The following is a 15,719-nucleotide window of genomic DNA, read 5'->3' as shown; positions in this document are numbered from 1 at the left end:
TGGTAACAATCATTCACCTACAGCTTCAAAAAGCTCTGTAACCCCACAAAGACCAAATGTACTAAAAATACACCAACACACCTCATAGCAAGACTGAGGAAACCAAGACAAAAAGAAATCTTAAAAGCAGATAAAAACATCGATCTTTTAAAGCAGTGACAAAAACGATTTACAGCTAACTTTTCTACAGAAGTGACGGAAGTCAGAAGACAATGGGGTGAGGTCTATTAAAGAAAACTGCCAACTTATAATCCTATATGTCAAAAATACACTTCACAAATGAAAGTAAAATGGAGATGTATTCTAGGTAAACAAAACAGAGAAATTATCACCAGCAAACCTGCACTGAAAGAAGTACTAAGGAGAGCTCTTCAGACACAAGGAAAATGATCCCAGAGAGAGACATGAAATTGCAGAAAGTAATCAACAGCAACAGAAGAGGTAAATATGTGAATAAACATAGACGAATACAAACTCTGTAAAACAATAATATCTTAGGGGGTTTAAAATGCATATAGAATTAAAATGCATGAAGCATAAATACAGAAGGCTGAAGGACAATACATGCAGCGAAAGTCTTCTAAGGGGCCGGTATTCTCAGGAAAGTAGTCAAAGGGATTGCGAGTGTTATTCTGTAATGAGTCAAGGTACATGTTGGCATCGCTTGGGTAACCAATAACTTCTTTTGTTAATCCAAAAGAAGTCTTGCTGAAGACTTGCTAAAGTCAAGTCTACAGGGGCCCTGACTGTCACCATTGCTATGGTGCCCTAGGCAGAAGAGGAGCATTATTTCCTAGGCAAGGGTTTCACCTCAGTAGCTGAGTATTGGGCAGAGATAATCATTGCATCTAAAACCCTACAGATTCTTCTACTGTCAGCCCCTCTCGGCTTCCCAACTCAGCCAAGTACCTTTCCATGAGGCAACTCCATTCACGTATTCATTCATTCCTCAGACAAATCCTTACTAAAGGGTGCGTGGCACTGTGCTCCTAAGTGCTAGGCCTGTAGAAATGGACCAGAAACAACCCGTCCTTGATGAATTCACATTCTTTTGAGACTGATAATTAAACCAGACCTCTCTCGAAATTTAATGTGCAAAGAAATCACCTGGAAATGTTGTACGTCTGGGAAGGAGCTTGTGATTCTGCACTTCTAACAAGTCCTCCAGTGATGCTGATGTTGTTAATTGGAGCACTGCACTTTCAATTACAACTAAAATGCTGAGGACAATGGCTAGGATGAAAGCGTAGCACAGAGAAGTGAAATAGCTTGCTGAAACTTACAGTAAATGGAGCCCTCGGATCTGACCCCAAATATATCCTATTCTGAAATGGGTGTATGCTCTTTCCTGCCTCCTGCACGGAGAGGGGAGAAACTGTGGAAAAGTGTAGTGTCTCAGCCTGCTTTGTCTTGTTGCAAAGAAGACCTCAGGCAGGGCAATTTATCAACAAAAGAGATTTATTAGTTTATGGTTCTGCAGGCTGGGAATTTCAATGGCCTGGGGCTGGCCTCTGTCAAGGGCTTTCAAGCTGTGTCATAACATGGAGGAAGGTAAAAAGGAGAGCTGGCATGTACGAAAAGGGACCAAACAGGAGGAGGAACCTCACTTTATAACAGCCTTCTCTCTGGGAACTAATCCATTCCGGCGAGGGTGAGCACTTACTCCCCAAAGATGGCATTAATGTATTCATGAGGGATCCACCCCCATGACCCAAGCCACCTCCCACTAGGCCACAACTCCCAACACTACTGCACCGGCAATTAAACTTCAGCATGAATTGTGGTGGGTACAAACCACATCAAAACCATAGCAGGGCTCGGCGCCTGTGGCTCAAGTGGCTAAGGTGCCAGCCACATACACCTGAGCTGGCGGGTTCGAATCCATCCCGCACCCGCCAAACAACAATGACAGGTGCAACCCAAAAATATAGCTGGGCATTGTGGTGTGCGCCTGTAGTCCCAGCTACTTGGGAGGCAGAGGCAGAGGCAGGAGAATCGCTTGAGCACAGGAGTTGGAGGTTGCTATGAGCTGTGATGCCACAGCACTCTACCCAGGGCGACAGCTTGAGGCTCTGCCTCCAAAAAAAAAAAAAAAAACCATAGCAGGTAGGGTGGGCATTTAATCCAGACTTAGGGAAAAGTTGCCCAAGTTGGATTGTAATAGATGAACAGGAATTTGCCCAGCAAAGAAGTAGGGCAGGGAGAAGGGTCCTAGAACAGCAGCTGGCATGAAAACACAAAGTACAGCCAGGTGCGGTGGCTCACACCTGTAATCCTAGCACTCTGGGAGGCTGAGGCAGGAGGATCACTTAAGCCCAGGAGTTCAAGACCAGCCTGAGCAAGAGCAAGACCCTGTCTCTAAGAAAAAAAAGAAAAACTAGTGGGGCATGATTGTATATGCCTTCAGTCTCAGCTACTTGAGAAGCTAAGGCAGGAGGACTGCTTGAGCCCAAAAATTTGAAGTTGCAGTGAGCTATGATGTTGCCACTGCACTGTAGTTTGAGTGACAGAGCAAGACTGTCTCAATGAAAAAGCAGCGCCTTCCTCCAAATCTCTCTTACACACATACACATGCGCGTGCGCGCACACACACACACACACACACAAAAGGTGAGGAGTCTGGATTAAGAAATGCCATTTGGATCTGAATGCCATTTCACTATGATGGGCTTTAAAATTGTGGACAATGTGCTGAGCCTCTGTTTCCTCAACTGTAAAATGGAGATAATCATAAGAACACCCATCTCATTAGGCTGGTGTGAGGATTAAATGAAATGATGTGTACAAAGGACTTAGAACAGTGTGAGGCACAGAGTAAATGCTCAACAAACATGAGCTCTGCTTATTACAGTCGTTGCTCAATATGTGGATGAGCAATGGAAGGAATGAGAATGTGTCAGGCAGAATGATTCCTCCTGTGCCTGGCACTCGCCTGACAGGGCAGGACGCTGGGAAAGCTTTGTACTTATTGTCTGTCCTGGAGAGCAGGGACCTAGCTGTATTCCTGGACAGACCATTCCAAAGCACGTTTCACTCCCAAAGCACCTTCACATCTGTTCAAGCTCGTCCTAATGACTCTATAAAGTAGCAGGAATCATTGTTCTATTTTATAAGAAGGGACACTGATGCCCAGAGAAGTGGAGAAACTTTCCCACTATCTCCCTGGGTATTAGAGGCAGGAAGTCTGGTGGTTAATTTTAGGTGTCAACATGACTGTGTTAAAGGAACTGGCGAGGCGTTATCTCCGGGTGTACCTGCGAGGTGCTCCCAGAGGAGACTGGTATGTGAGTCAGTGGACTCAGTGGGGGAGTCCACTCAGTGTGTGGGCGCCATCCAATCTACTGGGGCCCTGGAGAGAACATGAAATGCAGAGAGAAGGCAATTTTCCCTCTCTCTTGGAGCTAAGACAACTTCTCCTCCTGCCCTTAGACATAAGAACTCCAAACTATCTGGTGTTTAGACTCCAGAACTTACCCCAGCAGCCTCCCACTGAGGATTACACCATCTACTCCCTGGTTCTGAGGATTTTAAACTTAGCTTGAGCCATGCTACCGGCATCCAGGGTCTCTCAGGGGTCCTCAAACTTTTTCAACAGGGGGCCAGTTCACTGTCCCTCACACCGTTGGAAGGCCAGACTACAGTTTAAAAAAAGAATGAACAAATTCCTATGCACACTGCACGTATATTATTTTGAAGTAAAAAAACAAAATGGGAACAAATACAATCACACCACCTCATGTGGCCCACGGGCCATAGTTTGAGGACCCCTGCTTGTAGATAGCCTGTTGTGGGACTTCTCAGCCTCCATAATCACATGAGCCCAGTCCCCTAAAAATCCCCTCTCATATACTCTTCTACATGTATCCTGTTGGTTCTGTCTCTCTGGAGAACCCTGACTGATACAGGGAGGCATTCCTCGCTCCCTGGCCAACACTCTTTCCAAAAAGACCTTAATACCACTTCAGGAGAAAATCAATAACCAAGATCTCCAGGGTAAGAATTCTGGGATTTCCTACCTGACCCAAAGCTGTCAAGTTCACTAACTATTAACACTGATCAAGAAAAGGAGCTGCTCACTTGTCAGAGTGACAGCAAGGATATACCTGGCTTTGCCCCTGATTTGGGTAAATACTTCCTAGGGAAAAATTGTGGAGAAGGGAATATGGTGTTTATGAGTCAAGAGACAGCAGGAATCCAATTCCTTGCCCTAATAATGGCCCCTTCTTGGTACACACAAGGACTGTCACACACTAGGGTACAGTTAAACTTCCTACCTAGTAGACTGCTTGGCCAACATGGCCACGTAGGTGACCACAAAGCTCTGAAACTTGGCCCGTTGCTCTTCCCAGCGGTCATCCACTGAATAGTAGTTGGGCAGGGGTGCTCCAAACAGGATCTCGCTGCGCAGGAGGGAGCTTTTCAGATTGTCTGCTGAAAGTCCCTCATCCACATACCAGTAGAACTCGGGGTGAGTCATGGCCAGCTCTAAGGAGCCTGCAAGGGGGCGGATGGAAGCCCAAAGAGCTCAGTCGGTCAGCTCCCACCAGCCCTCCTTCAAGGTCATCATGCTGATCCTTCCTCCTAAGGTTCTGCCCTGCCCCGTCCTCCCTGAAAAGGCATATCTGAACTCCATCCTACCCCCACAACCATTCTCTGGCCCTTCTCCAGGTCCCATCCCTAATTTCCCTAAGACAAGCCCTACCTCAGTTTTCCTTCAACCCCCGTCTCTCCTGTCTTCCTCTGACCAGAATCCTGGTTTTCTATAACTACATACTGGCCTCCTTCTAACCAACCTCACAACCAAGCCTCATCCCGTGCTTTCTTTAACTCTGGCCACAGCTGAATGTCCCACATCCTTCATTTGTGTCTGCACCCAAACTTCCCTCTTTGCTCACATTCACCTCACACCCACATCCAGCCCTTCTCACCTCGTCTTCGGGCCATGTCCAGCACTCTGCCCCAGACCCACTTGGCCTGGGTGAAGTCTCCCCTAACGCACTGGGCTAAGGCAGGACCTAAGTGCCGGTCCCGCCCTCTCCCAGGCCCCATCCCTCACAGGCCTCGCCTCGGGCTGCCCCAGCCCTGCTCACCCCGGATGTCAGCCAGGTCCTGCCCCATGCCATCATAGTAGATCTTGCCGCCCCGCTCCGTGGGAAAAAAGTAGGTCATGAGCGAGCTGGGCGGGGAACAGTAGGAGTAGGAACCAAGGGGCAGGTCTTTGAGCACCTCATGGGGCTTCCAACAGAACTCCCGGAAGCCCGGATGGTCCATGATCTTGCGCTCAATTTCGTGGATGGTGATCAGCCTCTCACTGGTGAAAATATTGCGCTCTGAGTCGCCACGCGCCAGGAAGATGAGCTCCATGCGCCAGTGTGCGTGCGTCTGGGTGTTGGCACTCACGTACGCACGTGAGTAGTCCCAGCGCGAGGCTCCTCGGCGGGCACGGCTCTGATTGGCCGCGGTGACCACGGGGGGCGGGACGCTGGGCTGGCGCCGGTCATTTATGTTCAACCTCTGGATCTGCGGGTCTTCACTCTGGTTGGCTGCCAGATCCCTCAGAGGCGGGGCCTCACGCCTAAAGCGCCTACTCCGATTGGCTGCTGGCTTTGGAGCCTTGGCGGCCTCCCTGGACCAATCCTGGCCGCTGGGAGGTGCAAAAGAAGGGACAGCGCGCAGGGCTCTGGAGGCCTGCCGCGAGTGGTTACCGAGATGCAGTTGCTGCAACTGCTCTGAGATGAGGCGCTGGAGCGTCTCGGAGGTAAAGTCGGCCAAGTCGCGTCGGTTGCGCCCCCAGGATCCAAATTGGGACTTGAGCGCCAAGGCAAGGGCGTCAAAACGCTGTGAAGCTTCATGGTTGCGGATCTCAAAGGCGTTGTAGGAGATGTCAATGTCCAGTGGTGGATAGTAGAGGAACATGAAGGCCGATAGGGCCATGGGGATGCTGCAACCCAGAAAGAGCACCAGCCCCGCACAGCACGGATTGGTGAAGGCCCAGCCCAGGGTATTCCAGAAGCCTGATGCTGGGGGCCGGGAAGGCAAAGTCCAGTGCCTCCAGCAACACTGCCCTTCTGCCCGAGGTCCAGGCCCTGGCTTCTGGGCCTTCCTAAAGACTTCATCGGTTGTTTCCTCTTCCTCCTGTTCTTCCTCTAGCCACACGTCCTGCAGCAAGGGGTCATCTTCTGTGTCCATAGCCTGCGGGAAAGAGAGGGAAGGGATGGAGCCCTATGGAGCAATTTGTTCAGCACTTGGTACAAATCCTACCCACTCACAATCAACTGCTAATATTGTAGTGGAATTACATCAAGCAGGCATTTAACTCAACAGAATTCAACCATATGTGCACAAAAAAGAAAGAAAAATCCTGTTATTTGTCCATCACCTCTCCCACCTAGATCTTGGCTTTCAAGGCCACAGAAAAAAAGAAAACCACAGCCCAATTGCAAACAGAAAACATATTCCTCCCCGTGTAAGGCATATTAAAGGGGAAATTTTGACTACACATGATTTCCTAATTATTGCTGCATTCTCTTACTTCAGAACTCAAGGTCAATGTAAGATGTGGCCCCTCTGCAGCCACTCTTACTTAATGATCAGTTGTAAAGTATCTTCAGGAAGCATAAGGGTACAAGGGAAAAAACATGACCTGGAGAATCAGATAGACCCTGGTTTGGGTCCTGGCAGGGTGAACATTGGCAAGGCAGTGAGCTTCTCTTAATTTCAGAGTCCTCATCTATAAAATGGAGGTGGCCATTTCTGCCTGGCCTGACTGAGGGGTCAAGGGTGGAAGTATTCTGCAGTCTGTGTAGTACATTACACAGTTATTATCTGTCACATAAGTAGGTTTCTTTCCTCCCCTCTGGGGACTGCAACATGCTCAGCCATTGCCCATAGTGCTGTGCCAGGGTTGGGTGCCTGTCATAACTCTTCTGGAGAACCTCAATAGCTCCCCACCCCCTTCTCTGGGATGCTACAGCTGCAGCCACTGTTTGTCAAGCTCAGACCACTTAATATGCAGCTCTAGCAACATCAAACCTTTGGGCACAGGCAGGGGCCAGGCATCTGCCTCCCTGAGACTTGAGCTCAGCAGCAGGAGTGCCTGGCAGGAGAGGGCAGAGCTTGGCAGCCAAGGACTCCAGTGGGGTGGCCCAAAGGCAAGAGGCCTTCCGGCATCCCAGGCATGGCCTGTTCCTTGTCCTGCCTGCCCTCTGGATGGAGAGAGACTCATTCAGTTAGATGTCAGGCAATGAGAGGAGGAAGCTAATTATGCTGAAACTGGCTAATTAATGCTGCCTTCCTATTAACATTCTCTGGAGTGCCCCGTTTCAATTAGATGGTCTGTCCAGGAAGAGAGAGGGCTGCTGCCAGTCCAGAGAAAGTGAAGAAGAGGAGGCAAGGGAAAAGAGGGAAACTGAGACAGCCTCGGGACAGATCTAAGACAGAGACAGAAGGAAAGAGGAAAGAGACAGGGAGAATGGAATGATGGGGGGGCAGGGAGATGCAAATAGGGAAACAAAAGAGGAGAGAAACAGAAAGAGTGACCTGGGAGGGGTCTGCAGAGTGTGGGTGGGAAGGAGCGGTGCACCGCAGAAGACTTTCAAGGGAGAGGTCTGGGAGAGGCAGGAACTGTTCCTGTTGAAGAGATAATTAAACTTCCCATTTGTGATGCCCTCACCTGAGCCTCCCAGCATGCCGAGAAGAAAGGGGATAGTTACCGTTCTCAGGTCCAATTTGTATTCACACTGAAGGCAGCTCAGACTCATCCCATCCAAAGTGAAAATGAAGTCTGCACGTGGAGGTGCAGGTGTGTGGCAGCCTCTGCCCCATTCCTGGCCTTAGAGGAAGGAAGCTGATGGGAAAGGGGTAGAGAGGGGCAGGGGCCATGTTTGCACTTTTGGGGGGACTAATCCCATCCCTGTTTCCCCTGCCCCAGCCTGCCTTGTGGGGAGTGTGGTTTACAGTGGGTAGGGGTGTGTGTGGGGAGGATGTTAAAGGCTATGATTCTGAGTCACAGCAACACTCCCTGAGTGTCTTGAGAGTCCCTCCATCTCATTGCTATTCACCGGGAATGCCACTCCCTTCCTCAGGTGTCCAAATCCAACTCATCTTTCAAGGCCTTGCTCATGTGTCTTCTGCCAAGAAGCCATCCCAGTTCTGAACCCCTAGCTGCCTATCTAAGCTTCTCGCCACTCCTACCACATTTTTTCTGGGATTAAAAATTACTGAGGGGCAGAAAGGGAGAGGCAACACAGTAGAGTGTTATGAGGTTTGGCTTTGGAGGCAGATAGACTTGGGTGCAAATGCCAACTGTATGATTTAGGACTTTCTCAGCCTCAGTATTCCCATCTGCAGAATGGGGATAACAGTGCTGACCACCGAGGTTGTTGGAAAGATTATGTACACCACAGACTGATTAGAGCTTGGTAGGTATGAGTGCTTGGGAAATGATGGCTATATTCTTTTATGCTGTACTTCCCCCCAAGGGCTGGGAACTCCTAACAAGCTCATGTAGCAGGTTGTATTTTCCAAAGATGGCTGCAACAATATTTGCCACTTCACATGTATATTTCATGATACGACTTTGACACTCTTCCCATCAGGGAAGGAATGTGTGCCTTCCTTCCCCTTGAGTCTGGGTAGGCTGGTAACTATGGTGCTCTCTGCCCTGTGAGGCTACATAACAAAGGGAAAAGAAGCTTCCACCTGGCTCTCTTGGGACACTTCTGGCATGCCATACTGTAAGAAAGCCCAGACTAGCTCTGCAGACAGTGAGCCAACATCAGCCAGCACGCAATGTGAACACTTAACTGAAGCTGCTTCCAGATAATCCCATCCCCCACTCATTGAGTAACTACCCCCCAGCCTTCAAGTCTTCCCAGCTATGGCCCAGATACTATGGAGTAGAGCTAATTCACCTATCCTGTGCCCTGTCCTGAGTGTGAGCCAGTGGTCCTTGCACGTCTCCACGCTTGGGGATGTTTTGTTACGTGGCACTAACAACTGGAACAATTACAACAGGGCCCTGCTCTAGGTCTGTGACTCCATGCCCTGCAGCAGCATTTGCTGGATTTAAGTGACCAGAGAATTAGGCCCAGCCACTGCATCTCCCAGTGGGAGCCCCACAGCCTGGGAAACAGGAGCCCCAAGGGAGAGGGACTTGGCTTTCATGTTCCCAGCTGGGTTCCCATGGCCTAAAATACCCTGAGGGTGAGGAAGGTGGAGAAGTACTTAGCAGATATTCACCAAATGAAGCAAAAGGGGTCTCTGAAGGGGTTGGGTTAGGTATTCAATGAAACCTCCCCCTGGACAGAAAGAACAATCAGATACCAAGCAACATAAGCATAAGACAGAGAAGATAAATTCTTCTGGGTTTGGAAGGATCTGGAAGACTATAAAATGGAAAAGGCAGGAAGTGGATTTAATGGGTTCTTGGTATATCACGCCCCCTTGCCAAGCCTGTACCTGCCTTCTCAGCCCACCCCTGAAATGAAAAGCTGCCATGTGGGAAATCACACCAGACCGGTGGTCAACCAACATGTCTCCAGGTCTGGCTTAGCCACCATCTTTCTGTGTGGCCCTGAGTAGGTCTTGTCCTGTCTCTCCTCTAGAAACAGGGTGGCTAAGACCCAATTCTTCCAGCTATGACAGGCCTGGAGTTTCCAAGAAGCCCTAGGCAGCCAGGCATTCCCACCTCTCAGTTTGTGGACCAAGGAGGGTGGGCACCATCCAAGACCCTCCCCCACACTGAGGCCTCGCTGGTGGGTGGGGGTCTCAGCTGGTAGCCTCCCCCAAGGCCCATTCACAGCAAATTGTAATTTGTTTTCCTTTCTTAAATGATGGGAATTGATTAGCTTAGTGAGGAGCTCCAGCTGCTCCATGGAAAAGAACCAAAGGTGGCTCCCACAGTCCCCACCATTGACACAGACAAAGAGCCCAAAGGAGTCCTGTGATCATGCCCTTGTGGTGCCCTGGGAGTGTTCTCCTTCACACAAGCACACTCGGAAGTGGTCAAAATTTAACCCCTGGGTCTCCCAGTGGCCCATTAACCAATGTGTTCACACATACACAGAACAAGGTCCTCCTCCTCTTGGGAAAGGCAACTGGGGCAGCTGCGTAAAAGGGAAGAGCAGATCTTAGGGAGCCTCAAAGGAAGAACATGAGCTGGTTTCAAGGCCAGGCTTGGAGCAACCCAAAGCCACATCTGCAGCAAAATCCCAATTTTATAACAGAAAAAATTTTTTGAGTATATATAATATTAAAAAAAATTAATAGCAGTATCCATTTGGGAGGATTATAGGTGACTTTTTATTTTCTCCTTTATACTTACCTGTTTACAATTTTTCTGCAAATATCAGGTATAGCCTTACTTTTAGATTCAGAAATAAATGTTATTTAAAAATAGAATGTGTGTATATATTTGGGGAAAAGATTTTTCTAACAGCCTTCAAATCCTTGAGGAGTTACTATACTAGGTAATGGGGAGTGCCCTGTCCCCCGAGGGTGGAGATCAGGGAGAGTTGGCTTAAGTTGCAGCAGGAGAAATCCCTGTAAGAAAGCAGAGGGACCTTGGCACATAGGGAGGTAGCAAATGCCCAGTGGGTGAATGTATGTGGTATTGCCTATTCCCTGAGATGGACAGAGAGGGTCTTTAAATGAGCAGAAAGTAGATTATTATGGCCCCTCAGACCCAGAATGGACCTCAGCGCACGCCTAGTCCTATACCTTCCTCTTGCTGGTAAGTAAACTGACACCCAAAGAAGAGAAGGGATCACCCAGGGTCATTTTTTCAGTGGCAGGACCAGAACTCTGGGCTCAAAGCTTTCATTCTGCTTCATCACCAGATTCTGGGGGGAGTTTTGGCAGGCCCAGGGAACAACCAGACCTGGAGAAGATGGCAGGTGGACCCAGTGAGCCAAAATAGGAAAGCTATTTTTAAAACCGAAGAGAAAAGACATTCTTCAAGTCACCAGCCAGATGGACTTCCCCATCTGGATAGAATGGGGTTTTGGTGGGAGGTGATGTTGCCTCAAAGACACCCCCAGCCCCCTGCAGGCATCACTGTTCTCCAGAGCAACAGGGCTCCCAGGGCTGAGGCCCTTGAGGCCCTGTTTATAGCTTCTGTCCTCTGGCAAAAGCTGGCAGAACCCTTCCTTCTTCATCCCACCATCCCAGCCAGACTATTAAAATGTAATCAAAAAATCACATTAGACATGCAGATTTGACTTAAAATACATATATGTATATATAGTTTAACGGCAATTAGGAGCTAATCAGCTTTTTCTTCCTGACTTGGGGTGTTTTGCCTTCCTGGTTCAGCTCTGGTCCTTGAATACTTCAGGTCTTTGATTCTCTTACCCTTCGGTCAAGAGATTTAGGCAGAAGTTCAAAACGAATAGAGACGGGAGGAAAGAAAAGCAGAGGCCTTGGTGCCCCCTAGACACCACTGTCCTAAGCCCTAAGTAAGATTCTCTTACTTCTGAGAATCAGTCACTCTCCAGAGGCCTTGGCTATGTGCCTGTCATCCAGAACCCTAAATCCTTCCCAAGAGCTGGATACTCCATCTCAGGCTGGAGGGCTGGAGAAGCACTGGACATATGGTGGTAAAACTGCGGCAAACTCCTGCACGTGGGATGGAGCCAATCACCCAACTAACTCGAGGCAGAAACTCTGACACCTGTTAAGATAGTTTGCATTGACCAGGTCCCCTTATGTATCTTCTGTCATCCTCACATCAGCTCTGCAAGGAAGGCATTAGGGCCATCCCCATTTTACAGAAGAAAAATCAGAATCAGAGAGGTTAAATGCTACCTGGTGGTCACACAGCAAATAAGGATCAGAACTAGAATTTGAACCTTGGGTCTGCTGATCCCAAAGCTTGGGCTCTTGTTGCCATTTCAGGCAGCCTGTGTGTCCCTTAAGAGCCAAGGAGCCAAGAGGTCAGCTCCCACTACAGAAACCCCCAATGGCTTTGAGCAAGTTTGCACCATCCCCATAAGACCTGAAATGCCCCCGTCTGATCTTGGCAATTCTACTTTTGGTAGGTGACAACTCAGGGCATGGTATAAAGAAAGTCTCCACCTCCTTCAACAGGATATGGTTATGACAGTTACTTTTACGTATCACCTTGATTGGGCCATGGAGTGCCCAGAGACATTTGGCCAAACCAGATTCTGGGTGTGTCTGTGAGGATGTTTCTGGATGGGGTTAGCATTGGCATCAATAGACTGAGTACAGCAGATGCCCTCCCTATGGTGGGCAGGCCTGAGACCTGGACAGAATAAAAAAGCCAAGCAAGAGAGACCTCTCTCCTGACTGCAGGGGCTTGGACGTTGGTCTTTTCTGGCCATCAGACTCAAGCTTGAGACACTGTCTCTTGGGTCAGGAGCCTGCCAACTTCTGGGCTGGAACTTACACCACGCGCCTCCCTGGTTCTCAGATGCTGTGTGGAGCTACAGACACCATGGGCTCTCTGGGGCCTCCAACTTGCCCCTGCAGACATTGGGATTTTTCTGCTTCCATAATCACATAAGCCAATTCCTTGCAATAAATGTCTTTGTCTGCGTGTGCGTGTGTATATCCTATTGGTTTTTGTCTCTGGGGAACCCTGGTTAATAACATGGGGCAAGGAGCATCCCAGAGGGGGTGAGGTAGAAAGCCTCATCCTGGCAGCTGGGTACTAGGGACCTCCCAGAGTCTTCTCTCAAGAAATCCCAAGTCTACACAGAATCTCTAAAGAAAATGGGGCAGTGCCTGTGGCTTAGTCGGTAAGGCGCCGGCCCCATATACCAAGGGTGGTGGGTTCAAACCCGGCCCCGGCTGAACTGCAACCAAAAAATAGCCGGGCGTTGTGGCGGGCGCCTGTAGTCCCAGCTACTCGGGAGGCTGAGGCAAGAGAATCGCTGAAGCCCAGGAGTTGGAGGTTGCTGTGAGCTGTGTGAGGCCACGGCACTCTACTGAGGGCTATAAAGTGAGCCTCTGTCTCTACAAAAAGAAAGAAAGAAAGAAAGAAAATGGCGGCAGTGCCAGGGGTGCCCTCCAAATCCACAGAGGAAGGGGTGTGGCTGGGCGACTTTCCATACTTGTGCGAGCTCTTCTCCCCACAAAGAAGATCCTAACTCTGCCACCTCATCCTCCCTGCCCCAGCCCCAGGGAGGATGGCTTTGTGGCTGTGACTAAATTAAGCACCTGCTCCTGCCCCATCACACCTGCTGCCCCCTCCAAGAGACCCAGTCCTTGTTGGCTCAATTAGCTGCCAGGAAATTCAAAGGGATGCATGTGACCATTCCTCTCTCAAAGAAAAGGTGGGCTTATTTATGGGAGCCTAGGTGGGGGTGGAGGAGGAAAAGCAATTGGGTGGGGGCTACGTGGTGAGCCTGTCAAGCCCCCCATTTCTCAGAGGAGAGCGGGCTGCAGAGATGGAAAGGATGAAGGACGGCTGGCCTTCCCAAGCTGACAGCTGCTGAGGAAACTGAGGGCGCTGACTCGTAAACCCAACAGCTCAATATATATCAGGCAAACAAGCTTTGTTCGGGTCAATATATCACCCGAGGAAATATTCTGGCCAACACCAGAGGAATCCAGCATTAACGGGTACAACAGCCAGTGTCCCTTTCCCTGTTCCGGGTCCTCTCTCCAGTGGGCTGGGACAGAACTGGTCCCCCCAACCCTAAGAGGGAAACAGACTCTGAGAGCAATCTGGGCCTGATTTGAGGGCATGGGGGAAACTAGCACGGACCGTTCAGTCTGCTACCCCTGGATTCGCACCCTGGCTCTGCCACCAGCCAGGCACCCCGGGCAAGTGGTAGTTTCCTCATCTATAAAGTGGGGGTGGTGGCGCTGCCCCCTTTGCTGAATCACAGCAACCAGTATGATTACTGTGAACTCAGAGGCAGGAGCCCCAGCCATGGGCAGGTCTAAAGCCAGTGGGGCAGACTTTCTTCTTCTCTGCCAGAGGTCCTGGGACTTTTGTGTGAGTCAGACTTGTTAGTATGCAAACTCCAGGATCAGACACTGAGGAGGTGAACCCAGGAATCTGTATTTAAACATCTCTCTAGGTCAGCAGTTCTCAAACTGTGGGTCGCGACCCCTTTGGGGGTCAAACAACCCTTTCACAAGGGTTGCCTAAATACATCCTGCACATCAGATATTTACGTTATGATTCATAACAGTAACACAATTACAGTTATGAAGTAGCAACGAAAATAATTTTAGGGTTAGGGGTCACCACAACATGAGGAACTGTATTAAAGGGTCGTGGCATTAGGAAGGTTGAGAACCGCTGCTCTAGGTGATTCTGAGGCAGGTGCTCCAGGACCATTCTTCAGCTCCCCAAGTCCCCTAGCTTTCTCCACAGGTGGCCTGCCACTCCACCCCCACTGCTGAGGCACACCTGTGCCCTGGGGATGGACTCAGGCGGTTGGATCTCAGGCCAAGGTTTACTCCTCAGAATGTCTCTTCCTCCAGCCACAGGAAGAGAAGACATGATGGCATTTGGGCTAGGAACAGGACTGACTGGAGAGGGAGACATAAATAGGCCAATATGCCAAATGCTTCTTCTTGGCGGGCCCCGGCAGTAAGGAAACAGAAGGCCAAGGGCTTACTATCTTCCAGGCCCCTTGCAAGTTTATCATTCACTGAGCACTACTGTATGTCATATGCTAGGTGCTTTATTAACTATGTCATCTTTGATCCAATCTGTACCCTAAAAGGCTGCTTGCAGGTGGGGTGGCACTGGAGGGGTAATCAGAGCCACCGTACTCTGCAGCTCAAAGGAATTCCATGCAGGGCCCACTCGGGCCCCTCTACCATCCCCACATCTACCCACAACTAAGGCCTCACCACCTACACCCCTCAGCCCTGGGTCCCACAGCCCATGAAGCAGCCTTGCACCACTGAGACAAAGACAATAAAAGCTTAATAAAACCAGCAACACTTACAGAATGCGGGGAATTTAACCAGGCTCCCAGATGCCGTTGTCCTGAAGGGTGAGAAGGTTCCCAGAAATGTTCACTGCACTCACTGAAGGCCTTGGCCTGCCTGGCCCATGCACCAGCCCTGCCCAACCTGTGAGAGGCTGGAGACTGCAGCTGCCGAGCCCGAGGACCCACTGGGCCCAGCGCTCAGTCTAACTCTCCAGCCCCAAGCCTGCTAGGTTAATAAACAACAAAGAGATCCCCACAATATATGACCAATAACCACATCCATAAAACCCAAATTGGATTCCTTCTTGGCTGATAAGCTCAGGGCTCTTTTCTCTCTGAGACCTGATTAGCAGATATGTAAAACAACTCCCCAGCATTTCATATCAGGCTCTTCCTGCAAGTTCAAGTTCAGGGGCTGGTGGAGGGTAGGGAGCTGCAGGAAGAAACAGCAGGGGATGGGAGTAGGGACCTACCTGCTACCTGGGCCTGCTGTGTGACCTAGAATAAGGACACTTAACATCTCTGGTGGGAAGAGATGTTCTCTAAACCCTTTGCCTCTGACTCTTAGCTGCTATCTCCTTGGGGGAGGCACAGCAAGGGGAGTTGGATTATGGGGAGGGTCTCTTCTCTTCTACTCAGAGGCTATGGAATAACTAGAGGGGACACTCATAGGAATCAGGCCAACAGGGAGGAACAGCTGAATTGCCACGCGCTGGGTGCCACCTGTCGGTTCCTAGCTCTGGGGATGGCGTTGGAGGCTACCCCCTGCCCAATCCCAGCACACTCAGACTATGGTACCAG

The 15,719-nt window shown here is 49.8% G+C and overlaps 1 protein-coding gene across 1 annotated transcript in view; it reads right to left on the bottom strand.

Moving 5' to 3' along the window:
* The window catches only part of DISP3 (dispatched RND transporter family member 3), a 56,640-nt gene that overhangs the window by 30,913 nt on the left and 10,008 nt on the right, over nucleotides 1-15,719 (bottom strand). Inside the window, exons 2-3 of the mRNA XM_053577229.1 lie at nucleotides 5,091-6,192; nucleotides 4,275-4,494 (exon numbers count right to left, since the gene is read on the bottom strand). Coding sequence (XP_053433204.1) covers nucleotides 4,275-4,494; nucleotides 5,091-6,189 — 1,319 coding nt within the window. The 5' untranslated portion in view covers nucleotides 6,190-6,192. The remainder of the gene's footprint in view (nucleotides 1-4,274; nucleotides 4,495-5,090; nucleotides 6,193-15,719) is intronic.

The sequence above is a fragment of the Nycticebus coucang genome, chromosome 22 (genome assembly GCF_027406575.1).
Source record: "Nycticebus coucang isolate mNycCou1 chromosome 22, mNycCou1.pri, whole genome shotgun sequence".
NCBI lineage: Eukaryota > Metazoa > Chordata > Mammalia > Primates > Lorisidae > Nycticebus > Nycticebus coucang.
Note: the sequence above shows the minus strand (reverse complement) of the source record. Positions and strands in the feature narration are given on the sequence as shown.